General features: G+C 35.6%; 3 protein-coding genes and 1 long non-coding RNA gene across 11 annotated transcripts; 3 read left to right on the top strand and 1 right to left on the bottom strand.

Moving 5' to 3' along the window:
• Positions 1–1490: 1490 nt before the first annotated feature.
• Positions 1491–14480, bottom strand: LOC105226167 (pneumococcal serine-rich repeat protein). 7 transcript variants are annotated; one of them, XM_049454416.1, is made up of 7 exons: positions 14105–14480; positions 12229–13070; positions 10306–10413; positions 9433–10239; positions 8910–9365; positions 4342–8845; positions 1491–4148 (listed from the first exon to the last, which is right to left on the bottom strand). In XM_049454416.1, the coding sequence occupies exons 2-7, from the start codon at positions 12652–12654 to the stop codon at positions 4102–4104; spliced, it is 6348 nt and encodes a 2115-aa protein (XP_049310373.1). In that variant the 5' UTR covers positions 12655–13070; positions 14105–14480; the 3' UTR covers positions 1491–4101. The 7 variants fall into 7 exon arrangements, with proteins under 7 accessions (XP_049310373.1, XP_011203277.2, XP_029406019.2 ...); XM_011204975.4 differs by having other exon boundaries at positions 14111–14480; XM_029550159.2 differs by having other exon boundaries at positions 14159–14480.
• Positions 10881–13598, top strand: LOC125778101 (uncharacterized). 2 transcript variants are annotated; one of them, XR_007422487.1, is made up of 2 exons: positions 10881–11495; positions 13267–13598. It is a non-coding gene; the product is annotated as an uncharacterized LOC125778101 (long non-coding RNA). The 2 variants fall into 2 exon arrangements; XR_007422488.1 differs by having other exon boundaries at positions 10881–11501.
• Positions 14481–14756: 276 nt separating the features above from the next.
• Positions 14757–17267, top strand: LOC105226168 (CDP-diacylglycerol--inositol 3-phosphatidyltransferase). Its single transcript, XM_011204976.3, has 5 exons — positions 14757–15182; positions 15376–15510; positions 15900–16053; positions 16109–16269; positions 16344–17267. Exons 1-5 carry the CDS (start codon positions 15131–15133, stop codon positions 16514–16516), a joined length of 675 nt encoding a protein of 224 aa, XP_011203278.2. The 5' UTR covers positions 14757–15130; the 3' UTR covers positions 16517–17267.
• Positions 17268–17745: 478 nt separating this feature from the next.
• Positions 17746–18534, top strand: LOC105226169 (mitochondrial inner membrane protease subunit 1). Its single transcript, XM_011204977.4, has 2 exons — positions 17746–17974; positions 18027–18534. The coding sequence occupies exons 1-2, from the start codon at positions 17873–17875 to the stop codon at positions 18435–18437; spliced, it is 513 nt and encodes a 170-aa protein (XP_011203279.2). The 5' UTR covers positions 17746–17872; the 3' UTR covers positions 18438–18534.
• Positions 18535–18656: the final 122 nt, after the last annotated feature.

Genomic DNA, 18656 nt, shown 5'->3' with positions numbered 1-18656 from the left:
TTTATTTGTATGCATTATTGAGTTATTTCGTAAATTTTAAATTCAAAAATTAACGGAAAGTTAATTATAGTTAAAGTTGCCATTTAAGTGATTATACAAATATACGCAATATTAATTTAGGTTTTTTGATTAGAGGAAAATTTGTTACACACATGAATAGTATATATGTAAATATATGTTTATACTTTTTATTAATATTTTTATAAATCAACTTCAATATACTTGTTCACTAAATATTTTGTATTTCCCTTTTTCAACTTATACACGAAAACTATGTTAACGTGTTCCTTTAGATTGCAGAGTTTGATTAATTTCGAATTAAAAAATTCTATCGAAAATTCATTTATTTTTTAGTTCCAAATTTTTTAACGTTTAGCTACAAATACATGGTAGAAAAATTTTTATTTAATTTTTTCGCAATAAAGTTTTATATATATGTATCTATTATTTTTTTTTTAGTAATTATCATATTTTGCAGTAAATTCTATTTATTTTTTTTATTATTATTTTTTAAACGATATATGTATGTTATTTTTGTTTATATATATTACAATAGTTTGCTGATTTTAAGCATTTTAATTTGTTTAAATTGGAAATTTCACTTGCAAAACTTGAAACTTACATACGTTCATACATTTATGGAAACAATTACTGTTGCCTTACGCGAAACACTTGAAATGCAATCTTACTAACGCAACGCTAAATTAGTTGCTACATTCAATACTTTTTCGCAATGCTGCAACAGTTGCCGTAGCCAAGTTCTTTGTAAGTCTATTATCTATGTGCACTTGCAGTTATAAATACATAGATATATTTTTAAATATTTTATGTCGGTATGTACAAGTTGGAAGAATTTATTTATGTAGAATAGTATATGGAAATAGGGTTAATGCGCGATATTTCAATAAAAATGCACTTTAGACGCTTTTAAACATTTCAAAAAAAATATAAAATAAAAAAATATAGAATAAAAAAATATAAAATAAAAAAAATATTAAATAAAAAAATAAAAATATAATAAACAAATAAAAAAATAAAAATATAATAAACAAATAAAAAAATAAAAATATAATAAACAAATAAAAAAATAAAATAAAAAAATTACAAAAAAATAATAAAATAAAATAGACACAAAAAAATTCAACAATTTCAATTATTCAGAAAAAAGAGAAGTGTTTTTTTTTATAAAAAAAAAAAATATTTTTTTTGTAAACAAAAATATAAAATATTAATGTATAAGTATAAATGAATGTTTTGCTTAAAAAAATTAAGTTTATTTAAAAAATTCAATAAATCCAAGATATGTATATATGTAACTGTACATATATCATACACGAAAAAACAGCAATTTCGATTATACCGAAAAAAAAAGTGTATACAAAAATTTAATCTCATTTTTTTAATTTTAGTTTTTAAAAATTTTAGAAAATTCAGATTTTTATAAGACAAAAAATTAATTTGTACATTTTTTGTAAAACAGAACAATAAAAATGTGTACAACCAACTGCGCAGTGATTAGCAAAATTATAGTTATAAAATTAATTGTAATTTGTAAATACTCGTATGCGACAAGCAGTGATTGTTTTTATGCACGACTAATTCAGATGCGCTTAATATTTGTATTCTTTTGTTGAATCGCAACACTTTTACTTTTTCTCAATCTTGTGCTTTCATAGGGAATTACTTATGTATTTCCTTACGCATATTTTTTTCACTTTGTAGTTTTGCATTACAGCCAATCACCATTTTTGCGTTATCTTCTTAAGTTGATTTTCATAAATTAAGTAAAAACGAATTCAATAAGTTATATCTGGCATCCACACAAAATGAACTAAAAAATCAATGCTATTAATGAAATGAAAAAAAAACATAACCGTTATTTTACTTTTTGCCATTATATTAGTATTTTTTATTAATACACAATTGTATGCGTTAGAATTTAGTTCACTTCAATTATTACGGCGCTTAATTTATATTCTTTCAATTTTAACTAATCTTAGACTTCATGCAGCATTAGTGTGCTTTTTAGTAAAGCTATTGCTAACCGTTAGATTTGATTTATTTATTTATTTTTTTTTTTAATTATAAATAACCTTATAATACTTACTAAGTATATACATTGAAGGATTTTAGTTCATTAATTGTTATTGTATTTTTTTTTTTGTTTTGTTTTGCAAATTTTGTTGCTATTTTTAGTAGTTTAGTTAGTGTTAAATATGTTTTAATATCGCGTGATTTCATTGCCATTATTAATTATACAGTTACACTTTTATGTTTTATTATTAATGCGAGCGGCATAACTATATATGTATATATGTATATCTATAAATGTGCATGTATGCAAATGTTTTCCACCTATGAGTTGTGTACGTGTGTGTGTTTATTATTTATTTTATTTTTGTAATTTATGCATTATTTTAATAGTTCAGTTGATTCGCTTTACGCCTATTTCACTTATTGGCTTGGTATTTTCGTGTTTTTGCCTGCGCTGCCGCTACGTTTGCTTACAAGTAGAACGCTCACTGGAGTGCTGCAATAGAGACGGTGCGGTGCTGATACATTTACAATTAGTTTTGTTTAATTTTTTGCCTGTAACTGTTCAACTTTTTACAAACTAATTTTTTTATTTAATTTTGCTTTTTGTCACACTACTCTCTATGCTACACTCTCCCACTCACGCACTCACTGAGTACAGTCGCCGTTCCGAGACAGCAGCACAGCATGTATATAAATTGAAACATATAATAATAAAGTACATTTATAGTAGCTAATTATATATTTAAATGTTTTAATATATTTTTGTATATGTACGCATTCCTATAACTACTATATGTATTGTACAGCTTCTTTTGCTTGCGTACTATTAGAGAGAGCAAATCAGAAGCGCCAGAGTTCGCCAAGTTGCATTTCAGTCACGTTTCCGCTTGCCAGACATTTGCTGCATTGTAAAAACATCTGTACTTTAAGCCCTTCGTTCACAGCGTTACACTCTAGGCTGTTTCAGTTTTTCATAACAATTCATTAAATTTGCATATAAAATTATTTAAATGTGTATTTTAATGTGTAGTGTCCAGTTTAATAAAAATATATATGTATATATTTCAAGTACATATGAGAAATTTCATACAGTTCAAGTTTGCGTTGCTGTCCTCTGTACTGTCTCAAACCATTTCCACACGCTTTTCTACATACATACTATATACGTTTGCCTTTTTTAATTCAATTTTCATAATTATATTTTTTCATATTTATTTCAATTCATGTTTTGCGCTCATTTTCACATTGTCTCTCTCTCTCTCTCTCTATGGATTTCGAATTCGTATTCGTTTTATAAACTAACATTTTCACTGATTGACTTCTAAGTAAATTAAAATAGTATTTATATTAGTTAGAGTTAGGGTTTCAGCGAAGTAGTGAATTAGAAGGCGAAAAAAGCACACAAGCAGCCATGTACAGACAAAAGCAATATACACATATATATATATTTTTGGTTAGTTATTAGGCCATACATATATTTATGTGTATTTGTGTTTATCTTTTCATATATACATATATATCCTTGTATATTACAAGTATGCTTCCTTCACACGCGCTCTTCTTGCCACTCTGTATTTGGATTTTATTATAATTGTTATATTTGTTTGCCTTTGCGTGCTTGCGATTTCGCAGTTCTTTTTATAATATATTTAAACACTTATAATAACATACTGTAAATAAGCAACTATACGTACAAGATCGTTTATTTGACAATGCAACGCGCATCCACGGCACTAAGTTCAGCGTAACCTTTAATTTAACCAAACAATAGCATAACAAGCACTCACTTTTTGTAGCGCCCAGCCGAAATAACACAAAATGTCACAAGCCGGTAACTACTCGTTATACATTTTGGTAAAGCTGACAGTCATGCCTACGCCACGCTAGTGTAGGCACGCTGTAGCTAACAAATTGTGTCAAACGCTGCGGCTTTTCATGTTGACGCATTGGGAGCATTGGGCGTGTTGTCGTTTTTCTTTTTTGTTTAATTTTGGGCTTTGTTTATGGTGTAATGCAGTGTGATTGCAGTGCCTATGTATTTGCTGCTACTGTTGTGGCGGCGTTTTATTGTCCTTCGTAGAATTTCGTCACTTTAGCCACTTCCTCCCAAGCTATGAAAATAAGAAATAAAATTAGTGCATTAAATTTTTAAAGACCCAATGTAAAGTGGGGACTTAGAGAGCTCAAATTCCCATTATGTGATATCGCTACATGCCCACACTGCCTATTAATAGAGATAGTTTTTTGTGCTAAAACCTTGAAATTTACAAATAAGCGTTGGAAATGTTTCTTGCTTGCACTTACCGGAGCCAATGAAATCCACAATAATCTCGTTGTGTTGCAACGCGTTGTATGCGTTCGACACTGTGGGCGGTATGAAATGTATGTCGAATTCTTTACGTTGTATATTCACAACAACGGATGTTGTGGGATTTGGTGATTGTGGAGGCGGTGTGCTGCCCGAAACATCATATGAATTAGCATTGTTGTTACTGCTACTGCTGCGACTGCGTGAGGCGCTATTACTGCTGCTACTTTGGTGGTAGTGATAGTGCGGCTGCTGATGGTATTGACTATGATAGTGGTGTTGTTGTTGTTGGTAGTTATTCGGCGTATCACGCGTGTACGCGGACTGTGAACGTTGCTCGCGCTGTTGTGGGGGCTCGTAAGCGTTGCCATAGGAAGTACTTCTGTATTGTTGTTGGAGTTTGTGCCGATATGAACGTTGTTGCTGCAGCGGTGGTGGCTGCATTGGTGGCTGTTGATGTTGCTGTTCGGCGGCTGCGCGCGCCGCAGCTATAATGGCGGTCTCAATGTCATTGCAAGTCTCTAGTTGTTGCAACTTTTGCGTTTCGCTATTTCGCCGCTGCAACTGCTGCTGTTGTTGCTGCAGTGGGAGCTGTAGGTCAGTGTCGGAACCGGGCACACTTACAACGCTGCTATTGTCATTCACGTTGGCTTGATCAACGGTGTTGTTGTTGACAGCGTTACCGACTGCGGTTACTGGCGTTTTCACAATAAGTCCAATGTCTTTAACGGCAGGAACGTTGCTTAAAGGCGGCCCGATAAAAGTTGGCTGTGGCGATGCAGCCCTGACAGCTGCATAGAGTCCGACGTTCTCATTAGCCAATTCTACTGGCACGACAGCATTTTTTGTATACGCACTGTTTGCAACACCAGTGTTCAAAGTTGGAGCGGTCGCTGGTTGTGACGGCTGCTGTATCGCCGAATCATCGGTAGCCAACTCATCCGAGCACTCGTCCTCGGCAATATTGTCGTCGAAGAACTTCAATTCGTCCTCGTTGAAGTCACCAAACGTGAATTCGATGCCAACGGCACTGTCGCCGGTGCGATCGTCATTCAAAATTATAACTGCCGGCCGGTTGCTAGGCGCGTTGCAACTCAGAGGACCTGCCACAGCGCTGACATTTGCAAATTTGGTTGCCGTTGTGGCAGCAGGTGCAATGTGGCTTTTACTGTTATTAGTGGCGGTGCTTACATGCTGCCTCTGCGGTTTGCTCACAATGGGTGGTATTACAACCGTTTCGCTGCTCGCATCTATATTTGATTGTGAGCGCGAAGTTTTACCACTAGTAACTATATCCATAGACGTCGCTTGCGTCTGGGTGGCTGTACTCAATTTTTGTGCAACGTGAGCATGCGGCTCAGTGATTGTTGTTAAGCTTATGGTCGGATCTGCAATAAGCACTGGCTGTGACTTTTCTTTCTTGCTTTTCCGTGCAGTAATGATCACAGTGCTTACATCGGGCGTCTGAGCAGCTAAGTTTGCACTTGCGATTGGTACTACTGCTGTGGTTGCAAGTACGTTGATCGCTGTCGGCGGCGCAAATACAGCTGTTGGTGACTTTTCTTTTGACTTGCGGACTGGCATTGTTACTGGCGCCACCGTAACATTTGCTGCAGCAGTAATGGCCACGTTGACCGGGACTGTTGGGTATGCAGCTGGAGGGCCTGAGGTAGTTATAGCTGAAACTTTTGATGGCTGCGCCGCTGCTCCTGCTATTGCCGGGTCTTGCGTTAATATCGATTGTGACACTGAACAGCTTTTAACCACGAGTTGTTTGGCAGCCGCGGCGAAATTAAATTTAGTGGAACTAGTAACATTTGCGGGTGGCACCGAACTGGCGGCCAGTGTTGGAATACCACTACTGCCCACTGCGCCACCAACAAGTGTGGCGGCAGCTGTTGGTGGTGAAATAGATACGTTACTGGCGCTATGACGTTTCACTGTCTTTTCTAAGGCCGGATACTGTTGATCCAGGTTACTACTGTTGAAGCTGTAACTATCATGCTCGACACTTTTTGATTTTTGTAGAATCTGCATTTGCTGCTGAGACTGTTGATGCTGCATTGACTGCTGTTGTGGCAAACGCGCCGAGTTGCCACTGATAGTATCAACCTTGTTGACATCCGTTATGGCATTGCTGTCTGGAACAGCAGTAGCAGCAGCAACGGTAGATGCAACGACTGCGTCACCTGTGGGTCCAACCACTTTCTCACCGTTTGCAATACCTCCAATGTTAGGCTGGGTGATTAATTGTGCGGGTGCGGCAACTAGACTCTGAGAATATGATATAGTTTTCGGAGCGGCGGCAACCACGGGAATGGCTGCGGACACTAAGTTTGGCTTGCTGTTATCTGACGTCGTCGCAATCGTAGCATTGCTAGAACCCAGCTCTGGGAAATCCGGTTTGATGGTGAGCTTCTTGCTCTTACCCTGTTTGCTGGCAGAATTTGTTGCTGTGGCACCAACTGCTGCTGCCGTAGAGGGGCTGTTATTGGCATTTGACAGAGAGGTGGATGTAGCAATTTCACAATTGTTGGTCACTTGTGTCTGGAACTGTTCGGCCGTATTGTTGGCAATAGTAGGAGAGGTATTAATGCCATTTGCCATTGCATTGTTATTGTTAGCAGCGTCCAGACTGGGCCAACGATCCGCAGCAGCTGCCGCGGCGATATGTGCATAGGAAATCGGCGCCGAACCTGGTGAACCACCGCTCGCCGTACTCTTCGGTGTTTCTGGCGTAGCTGTGGTCGATGCGTCGGTCTGCTTGTGACGCTGTTTGTTTTTGGTCGCTGAAGCTGTGGTTGATTCTATGGGCAAGGAATGCACTGAATCGAGATCACTAGAATCGGATTTCTCCGAAGGTGGCACTGAGGAAGTTGATTTACGACGCGATTTGTCTGTGGAGCCGCTGTTCATATTGTGAGCATGATGGTGATGTTGTTGTTGTTGTTGATTATTATGCTGATGATAATGGTAAGGACCTTGCTGCTGCTGCTGCTGGTGTTGATAGCCAAACTGCTGATGCGAGTGGTTGGTATTGTAGTTATTATTATAATTGGAATTGTAATTATTGCGATAATCAAGACGTGCATCTTCGCCAAAACTGTTGTTGTTACTTCCATTACCACCACCGCTTCCATAAGAGTTAAATCCATGCGCATTATTGTTATGGTATTTATAACGTGATTGTTGCTGCTGCTGTTGTTGTTGTGACACATTATTATTATTATTGCTGTTGTTGTTATTTTTCTGTGCATTCAATACCATATTGTGCGTTCGCGAAGTTGTGCCACAATTATTATTATTATAGTTGTTGTGGCCACTGTTGTTGTTGCTGTTGCTATAATTCGAGTTTTGTGTAAAATGAGTTTCGTCAATGGAAGCGCGCTGCTTCTTTGGCTTCTTCTTTTTGGTAACCACATGAAATTCGGCGGTCTCGGATATCAGCGCATTCATAGACAATAAGTCGATTGCCGAGAATACCGGTGTACCGGCATCTTGACGCTCCACTGTGTTGGCAATCGGAGTTTGCATAATGCTCTCGGATCTTTTGCGTTTCTCCGTCTTATCGGCTCGTTCCGGCTTTTCAACTTTCTCCTGCTTTTCTGCCTTTTCAACTTTATCAATTTTTTCATGTTTATCCAGTTTTGTATTACCGTCAAGCTTATTATTTGTCAGTTTATCATGCTTGTCACTGTCTTTTTCCTTCTCCTTATCTTTATCCTTGCCTTTATCCTTCTCTTTTTCTACATCGCGTTCTTTATCTTTATCCTTCTCCTTACTTTTCTTATCTTTCTTCTCCTTCCCCTTGTCCTCACCGCTACTAGCAACGGAACCACTGTTACTGCCCGCACCGCCAACACTGCCTTCAGTGCCCAAATATTGCAATTCCTCAGTGCCCCATGAACGTCGTTCGCCTTTGCGATTGCTCACAGTTGGATTTGAATTGGTGGCAACCACATTCGCTTGCTTGCCACCGCTAGTTGGCGAAGTGGTTGGCCCTTCCTTGCTGCCACCATCGAAGTTTTTATTTATATCAACTATAGAAGCAGAATTATTCTTGCCACCCTTGCCACCACCACTACCTTTGCTGCGCATTGTGACATTATTACTCTCAGTAGTGGCAGCTGATTGTTTAAGTTCGCCAACATCGATCTTGGCACAACTACGCAACTCCTCCAGTGAATTGCTTTTCTTCATTTTACTTTGTTTCACTTTCTCCTTTTTGCGTTCTTTCTTTTTATTATTTTCGGCGAATTTGTTGCCACCACTACCGCTCTGCTTGGTATCTTCCTCTATGAACTTCAGCAATACTTCGACAGGATCCTTGCCGCGGTACCCAGCCTCATTCTCAACATCGACAGGTATGGTGTTGTCCTTTTGTGGCTTCTTCTTAGTTTTGGCCTTCGCCTGCGATTGACCTGCGCTAACAGTAATGCTGCTGCTGCTGCTATTGTGCTGCTGACGTTCGCAATCGTTGCCGTTCTCGTCAGTCTGACGCTGGTGCAGTAGAAATAACACGTAATAAGTTTTAGGTTCTCAATTATTTTGTATTGCAACTTACCGATAATGGTAGTGATTTTGTGTAGCTGCCTATACCGATACTGTTGGTGCCGACACCACCACCTGAATTATTATTTGAATTGCTGATGGAACCACCACTGTTTGCTGTTATTGTTCCGGAAGCTTTTGCTGTAACTGCTGCATTCAAGCTGGCGCCGGCGTTGTCGCCCTTCTCACCCATCACCGATTTAATGGACCGGTATCGCTCGTCTAACGGCATCGGGAGGGAACAGGACGCAGCCGCCGACTTGAGTTTGTTGCCAAGATTGTTAACTGAAATGGCTACTTCACCACTCTCACACAAACTACCATCTCCGCCATCGATTTGATGAAAACGAATTACTTCGTCTACATAATGATGGGAGTGTGCTGGGGCGAAATCCACACCCTCTCCACGGTGCAAATTTGGACGCGGTATGCGCATATCAATATCCACACGTTCATAATACGGCAAGCCCTTATATTATAATATAGTAAAACAATATTATAAGAAAAAATATAAAAAAACATGCTATATTTATTACCTGCCCGCCGTCTTGTGCTTTCGATGGTAAAATTTGCTGCTGCTGTTGAATATCGATCATATCGCCAATATTAATAATATAATCACTACTACCAGTAATTGAATTGGCACTTTTTACTGGGTTATTAACAATACCCGCGCCAGTTGCCATCGTGCCACCAACACTATGGCCACTCGCTGTGGTCGCCATATTCCCAGTGCCTCCAATGACACTTGTCACGCTAGCACCAACACTGTTGCCGCTGTCCTTGCTGCATATACCTACTGAATTCGTGCCAGCACTGCTACTGGTGCATGTACCACCAGTAGTTGCGTTGGGATCACCACCAGCAAGACCAAGAATACGACGAACAGGTTTATCCGCGTAGGTAGGTGTCTGCTGTTCAAAGCTACCAAGCAAACAATTGGCGTTTGGGTCGCTAACAGACAGACCAACTACGCCGACCAATGTCTTGTTGCTGTTCAAAGAAACTGTAGCACTTTCCACGCCTGGCAAAATACCACGACGCACACGTTTATCCGCATACACGGACGATTGTTGACCAAAGCTGCTTAGCAAGCAATTGGCAACATTGACGTTGCTGGGTAGACTTCCGCCCTCACGTTGCCGTGAAGACACGGACGAGTTTTTCTTGTGACGTGATGTATGATTTTGGCGGCGATAATCGGATGGCAGCTGTAAGAGATCTTGCAATGAGCCACCCTGCTTCTGTTGATGACGACTCTGTGAATGCGGATGATGACGATGACTATCTGCACGTGTCGATGTTATACCCAGATCTTCATTTTCCACCTTCTGCAGCAAATCCTACAATATACATATACATTTTTAATTAAGTATTAGTTTTTAAAGATAAATTTAATTTTTGCCAACCAAGAAAATTTCGCTTTTATCTTTTTTGTCCTTGGGTGTCTTATAATTGTAGGCCTCGTCGAGTAGCTTTTTTAACTCTGGTTCTTCTAAATCGGAGATATCGGATTTCTGTAATATCGAAGAGAAAATATATTTACAACTAAAATCATAACTCTCTCTATCGGTTAAAATTAGTTTCCAAGTTCTTAAAACGTAAAACAAATCATAACCTTATCATATGGATAAAGCAGGTATTAGTACTTGATTTTAGTGAAATCCGTTAATTGTTCACATGAAGAAAGAACATTTGAAATTAAGCTACAAAATTTGCTTTAATAAATTGTTATCTTATAACATTCTTTGCACACAGGTTTTGTAATATTTTCTCTTCAACTAACACATTTGATATGAAAAACACATTAATGAATTTGCGTCCTACACATTTAAGTGTTTATTATAATTTCACTATAAATGTTGAGCACAATAAAAATTTATTGATATATGTATGAAAATATAATAAAAAATATATTATTTGATGGTGTGCTGCCCTTGCAGTAATGCGGTTTTTGGTTTGCCTTTAAATCGAAACACTTTACCCCTTTATTTGCTATCGGACGGACATACACCGAACGCCAACGGCCTATATGTGTTTCACCGAACCAAGCATTCCACCAAACCGTTGTGTTCTATCTGTGTTGCTTTTGCTTTTCAGTAATTGGGAATTGTCGTAACGCTCACCGCTAACGGAGCATTGCGGTTTTCTATGTTTATATGTTTATTATTTTCTATCAGGTGCTGATAGGTAAAATCTAACCACCGAACAGTTTTGACTTAGTTATGATTCTGTTTTGTCACCATTACCACGTAGCCATGTGAATAAAGAGGGAGAGGTAAGGATTACAACGAAAAAGGTTTTGAAACAAATACTTAAGTATATCATATGTACATGAAAAAAGTATGTTAATTTGTATGCATATACGTGAATAAATTACAAAAAAAAATTAAGAATTTATAAAGTATACCATACATGCATATGGGGATATGAACAACAAACATTGACAACATTAAATTACTAAATAGAAAATGTGCGTGGAACTCGAGACCAGTAATTATAGAGTTAAACTAAATTCTGCGTTGCACAATGTGTCAATTTTGGGTGCAACTGATTGGATGTCGCTGTTGCGGTCAACTTAGAAAGTACGGATCAAAAGGTGAAGGTCAAAAACAGAGTATATTTAGTTTCCGCCATGGACTCTATAGTTTGAAGTATATAATTGTGTAAAGCATTTGGTTACGGGAAATGTGCTATAAATTATGCACTAGCCACAAATTATAAAAATAGCTAAACTATATTAAAAAATGTATTAAAGCGAGTCAATTATCTTTCATTAAATTAGTAATATTGTATGCAGTTATTTGTTCAATATTACAGTTCATATGACATCGCCTTATCTTCAACAAATTTGTATGTACATATATGGAGATATGTATGTGAACATACTATATACATACGAGTATATGTACGTCACTATCACTTGTTTTTGAAAGATATTAATAATTAGCGTAAAAAAATTATGACTGTTCTGTGAAATACAAAAGTTAGATAAATAGATAGGAAAGAATGTTAAAGCTGCAAAAACAACAGATTTTAAATGTGCATATTAGTATTAGGAGAAAGGTGAACGTTTTTAAGGCCACACTATTGATTTCCTACGTTTTTATTAAACTTCATTAGCAGTTGTCTTTCCATATAAGCTGCTCTGTGATGATGGCCTTCGTCCTCACACATATTTATACATGTTAAATATCAAATACGCACCGTTCGTATAAGAACCGCAAACTTAAATTATACATTTACATTACAGGTTGCGGTAAGTGATTTAATTCTGTTAGTAGCACTACTAGAACTAATGAAATATAGGAACATCACAGAATTAAACTTACCTTTGTGTCAGTTGATGCATTTGTATTAGCGTCATCTGATTTTCCAGCATTGGCAATGCTCACAATAGTGGTATGTTCTAGTGAAGAATTTTTGCCGGCGATACCACCTGTATCTGCTGTTGTATTAGATGTGGTATTGTTTGCAGCGGCGGTACCGTTGCCTCCAGCTGACTTGGCGACAGCAGCATCAGACATTGGGTTGTTTGGCAAATTGGCGTTTATATGGTCTTTGTTTGTTTTATTTGATGGTATGAAAGATGTTGGTGTTGGTGTGGGTGTCGGCGTTGTTGTCGTTGAAGTTGTTGTAGTGGTTATTTCACTTAAAGTGGCACCGGCTATGGACACAATAGGTGTGTCAGGTATGATGGTAGCGGCAATCGATGCGGTGACGGATAGAAGAGTCTTACCACTGATTTCATTGTTCATTTTTCCGCATCAGAGTGGGAGGTGGGCAAACAAATGCCATTAAAATAGTGTAATTATTAGTATGTGCTTGATGGCCCGCAAGTTGGAGCTTATGCAAAATTCTTAATATGAATTTTTGCGACAAACGTAACGATGTACGTTTTGATGTTGAATATTATGTGTAATTCTATACCCTGCTCGTTGTTCAAATAATACGTTCTGTTCCACTAGCGTGAGTAGCCAGATAGTTGTCCAATGCCGGTGTATCCGCCACGGACGTACGTGGCTATGGCGACGTTTGCGTATGTAACCACAATTGCAGTGCCAGCACTTTGTAACCAATCAATGATTTTGTTTTTGCTTTGTCTGCCAAAGTATTTCTTTTTAATGATTTACTTATTTTTTTTAATTTTTCATTTTACTGTCAAAGAGTTGCACTGAAAACCAAATAGCACATATCAGAATATTTTCTTTAAGGCTTGTATCATTACTGACCTATCTATTTCCATAATTATATATATAATAAATAATAATTGTTTTAATATATTTTTAAAAAGCTCATTCTATTCCCGTGAATTTTAAAAACTTTTCATATCATTTTACACGATTTTTCGCTGCGTAACATACACAAAGCAAATCATAAAAAACAGCGATTTGACAAAAAAAACTTCGCCATTTCAATCGCTTAAGCCGACATGCCGCATACTGCAACCACATTTGACTAAAAGAGACAACACTACAATCTAATATGTGAATCGAAGAAAAGCAACAATATGTATGAAAATCTAAAATGGAAACAAAGATTACTTTTAAGGTTATAATTTCAGTAGTCTTTTAAAGAAAACTTTAAAATAATTGAAAATTACATACATCCAAAATGTGTAAATAGCAGAAAATATTCACTTAAGCAATTAAATTTAGTAAACATTGTAATAAATAAATACTTAATCTTATCTGTCATACGAGATACAATATTGCAACCCTGTTCTTTTTTTCTTTTCGTATTTTCGCAAATACACCTTAAATTGGTTTTGAAAAGCGATCGTACAAAATGAGGTAATTTACGGGCAGGTATTTTTTTTTTTTTTTTTGGTTCCTTCACAACAAACAACTTTGGTCTTGATTCACAAATCATATTTTATATCATAGTCAAATTACTTTAGAAATAACTTTAGACTTTTGTACAATATGCGCATGACTTTCATGAGATTGCCTCATCTTTCACAATGTAGAGGTTTGAAAACACGTCATATGCAATAGCTTGAACCTCAGAATTTAATTTTCAAACTAATTTAGCTTATCCTTTTCACAATTTCCCGTTAGCGACATGAGTTCACTTATGTCAACCTTTTTACGTCAAGTATATTTATGATTGTAGTAAATCATTTTACAAAAAATATCACATTGTACGTAGTGTTGAATGCACAACTTTTAGCCGATCGGTAACTGCTACGCACAAAATCCTACATACACTTACTTCGTCGTTTTAACTACTTTTCTGCCCGCACTCTAATCCTTTTCTTACATTTACGTTTCTTCATTCACGCCGTATTTCCAACTTTTTGTTCTGCTTTGAACATTTACACACACTGCCACTAATGCTTCTTCTACTTTTTTTTCATTGTGCCTTAGCCAGTGAAAATTTCAACGCATTTTCTGCATCAACACGTTCCTTTCATAACTTGCTTTTAGTTTTTTCAAGTTTTTTTAAGTCAAATAAATATTCTTTGTTATTTTTTAACAATTTTCACAAAGTTTTAATGCACGAATTTGTCTGCTCAAAATTCACAAGGACTGTGACCAGAAAATCTATTCGAGGTTTTTTCGTTTCGTTTCAACTTCGCAATGAACGAGCAAATTTCCCTACAGAGTTGCAATCAAAAGTTCTCAACATTACATTTATTTAAATTCTGAAAATGGGATTTATGAGGAAATTATGTATAGAAAGCGCATACGATATACGCATAAACTGTGCTAGTTTTTTTTAATTTAATTTCTCCGCACTTATTAGATTATTTTTCTTTCGTTATTCAAAAGATAAAAAAACAGAGATTAATTCGCACCTAATTATTGAAACTCCACCACCCTGACAGTATTATTTTCAACCTTACTGCGCCATACACTGAACGTACCTCTCCAAATTTGTTGTAGAAACTCTTTCAGAAAGAAAAAATCTGGTAGAATTAAAAGTCCAGTAAACTGCAGTTTAATGCGTCCAGCATTTTATAATTGCATTCCAAAAAAATAAAAGTTCAAAATAAAAATATCATATATTTAGTTGGTTCAATTTAAATAGAGTCCAACTAAGATCATTTTTACAACAAAGTGTGTCGGATCTATGTATATTTGCAATTAACATTAGTAATATCGTCGGAATAGTCATAATTAGTTCTAGCGGGCTCGGAAGGGTCTTCTCAGTCTCTAAACATACAATACAACCGTTTGTTATAGTAACGTTGGCAAACCAGGAGCTGAAGTAAATCCAGACAGTAATATCATGGCGCTGACAGAACACGATAATGTATTCTTTTTTATTCCAAATTTAATTGGTACGTATTAGTGTCATGTACACGTAATTGCAATGCAACATTACATGCAGGTATATGGCATGATAAACGTAGAATGGCACGTTAATTCAATTAACCTGTCTTAGATAATTTTTGTAACTATGCATATTATTCGAATGGTTATTGATTTTCCACATATATATGAGGTAACTATATTATTTGTTGCTCTTTACAGGATATGCTCGCATTATACTAGCGTTGATAGCTTTCTGGTGCATGTCTACTAATTATGTGGCGGCCGGATGGTGCTACGTCATTAGCGCTCTACTAGATGCCGTGGATGGGCATGCGGCGCGTGCATTTAATCAAAGTATGTATTATAAATTAAATTTGTTTTTTAGTATAAGTATGTATAAATTCAAAAGATCATAAACTATCATTTGATAAAAATTAATAAAGATAAGAAACAAAAAAAATTATTAATTTGTATTAGCTGATTAGGAATTTAATCTAAGAATTATTTGCTTTTCCATAGTTAAAACGTAAAAGTATATACTTTTAAAAAAAATTCAAAAGTTGTCTTATCTGCAGAGATTTACTTTTTCATATCATGATACAATACAATTGCATTTAAACACGTCATACTTGTTTTTAAATTTCTGTACAATATATGGAAAGTACAAAAGTCAGCAATTTATCTCTACTGTAAATATTATTAAGTATAAACATATTAAACACACATTTTATTCATTTTCTTAGGTACACGTTTCGGCGCGATGTTGGATCAATTGACCGATCGTTGTGGTACTATGGGTCTTCTGGTGACGCTCAGCTACTTTTACCCCAAATATATGTTCTGGTTCCAGGTCTCAATTGCCATTGATATTGCTTGTCATTGGCTTTATATGCAAACGTAAGAATGTGAAAGTTAAAAATATTATCTTATACGGATTGATAAATTTTTCTAGGAGCGTCATGGTAGGAAAAACATCGCACAAATCATTCGATGTTAAGGAGAATATAATAATGCGTACTTATTATCAGAAAAATGTGCTTACATTTATGTGCTGCGCTAATGAACTCTTTTATGTTTGCCTGTATCTTTTATATTTCACTTATGGGCCATTAAGTAAGTTGATACAACAAGTCATGAGTGAAATTGTTGAACACTTAACAAACATATTTTTTTTTTTAAATTGACAGTCTTTGGAATGTCCTTGTTCAAACTTTTGGCTATCCTCATGGCGCCATTTGCTCTACTGAAGTCTTTAATCTCCTGCTTGCACGCTTATGTAGCCAGTATTGACTTGGTCGCTTTAGATATGCGCGAACGTGCTTCAAAGCGTGAGAAGGAGGAGGGCAAAAAGGCAGAATAATTCTACCTGTTGGATTCTTCGAAATAATTTTGTGATGTATATAATTTTATACAAATTTATATATCGATCATTTGCGCGTTTCGCTAAAATATTATTAATATTATGAGTGTTGTTTAGTCGTATTTAATTTAATTTATTTTGTATTTAAAATGCAATATTTTTTCCTTAAATTTAAATAGTTAATTTCTATTATTTATTCTAAGGCTTAAAAGTGTACCTACATAATTAATTATTAAACTTCATGTATTATTTCGAATTGAGGTCACCTTTTCTAAAAAAAGGGTAAAAACTTAATGTGAACATTAATTAAACAAAAACGTAGTAATATTTTTATTTTGACTAAGTGGATAATAGACATATGTTAAACAAAATAACTGCATGGAACAAAATTATTCATTATCTGTAGACGTTTAATGTTAAAAAATTGTAATTTATTGATGAGTAAAAAACGATATTGAAATATAATATATGCTGTGAAAAATTTATGAATTTCTTCCAAGCAACCAAATTGAATGTAATTTGATATGTGTAATTTAAAATAAGATATTTAGCGAAAAGAGTTCAAACTTGAAGAAAATTTGAAAATGGAGAGCCATATATAGAGTATTTGTATGTACAATTTACTAATTAAAATATCTGAATTCATGGATGTACCTCTCACATTTTATGCTTAATGCACATTTGTTGTGAAAAAAATCTTCTTCAATTCCTATATATGAAATCTATAATAAACAACACTGAATGTCTCAAATTCGTTTAAAATAGAGTATTCTGGGAGAATAGACTGAGGAAATTGATATACAGAAGTAAATAGAAGACAATGAGTTTGGAGGAGAAACTTATAAACCTTTGCATATTTCTTCTACTGGCATAAATATTACAAGCTTTCAGCTTAAAATCAAACTAACTTTGATTATCCTTGCCAAGGTCAACGTGGAAGCTATGAAGGATGGAAGGTTTTTCCGTAACTCGGGTTAAGCTACTCTTACATGCGACAACATACATGTATATGAATCGATTTAAACTTTCAAAATAGGCTTCTTCTGCGTCGACACGCGATTTCCAACCTTTGAAGACGTCACGGAAGGCAATCTTCGGAGTAGCCTTGAGAGCCGAGGTTCATACTTTTTGGATCTCCTCTGTCGTCTCAAAATACATTAGTTTCCGGGCAAGCCCTGTACATATACGCGCACATTCCAGTTGCACAAGAAGTTTCTAATTATTCACTGAATATACCCAACGAATCAGCTGTTTAAAGTTATTTTACTCACAGCTGATATCTTACAGCCATACAAATTTCTATATTTACATAAATTTTTTAGTTAAAAATGTTTAATATTTGTAATTAAAGCCAATATGGTATCTATACTTTCAAGAGTAAAAGACGTAATAAAATACAGCATGATGTATGCCTGTCTTACGCACTGTACTTTCGAATATGTCGGTGATTTTGTAGTGGTAAGGTGGAAATAGAAATATGAGCTTACTTGTACTAATGACCCATTTTCAGTGCAACGGTCCATCAATGGAACCTACATTGCATTCGAAAAACATCCTGTTGACAGAACGCATATCCACACGTTTTCACAATCCACGACGAGGGGATATAATCATTGCTGTATCTCCCACTGATCCCAAGCAGTTCATTTGTAAGCGCATTGTAGGGATACCTGGAGATCGAATAGTTTTGAAAAATAACACAAGACCGATAGAAGCTGATATTGATGTTTTAGTAATAAATAAAAAACAAAAAGTAAATGAATTTCAAGATGAATATGTACCTCGTGGTTACATATGGATTGAAGGTGACAACAGTGAAAACAGTTCGGATTCACGCTACTATGGTCCAATACCATTAGGACTAGTGAAAAGTCGAGTAGTCTGTCGACTTTGGCCGATAAAGGAAGCACGTATGTTATAGGCACAAAGTTTAATGAGAATTTATTTTCTCACAAGTAGTGAATATACTATTGTTATTTCTGTAAGTTTACAAATAAAATACTTGACAAAAAACTCAATTGAATCTAGTATTTTTTATATAATAAGTAATTGTGTATAAATATATTTTTACATAATAAATAAATAAATATTTTTCTTTTAAAAAATATTTCGAAAATTTGTATAAAAGTATGTACACATA

Source organism: Bactrocera dorsalis, chromosome 4 (genome assembly GCF_023373825.1).
Source record: "Bactrocera dorsalis isolate Fly_Bdor chromosome 4, ASM2337382v1, whole genome shotgun sequence".
NCBI lineage: Eukaryota > Metazoa > Arthropoda > Insecta > Diptera > Tephritidae > Bactrocera > Bactrocera dorsalis.
This window is presented reverse-complemented; position numbering and strand designations above follow the sequence as displayed.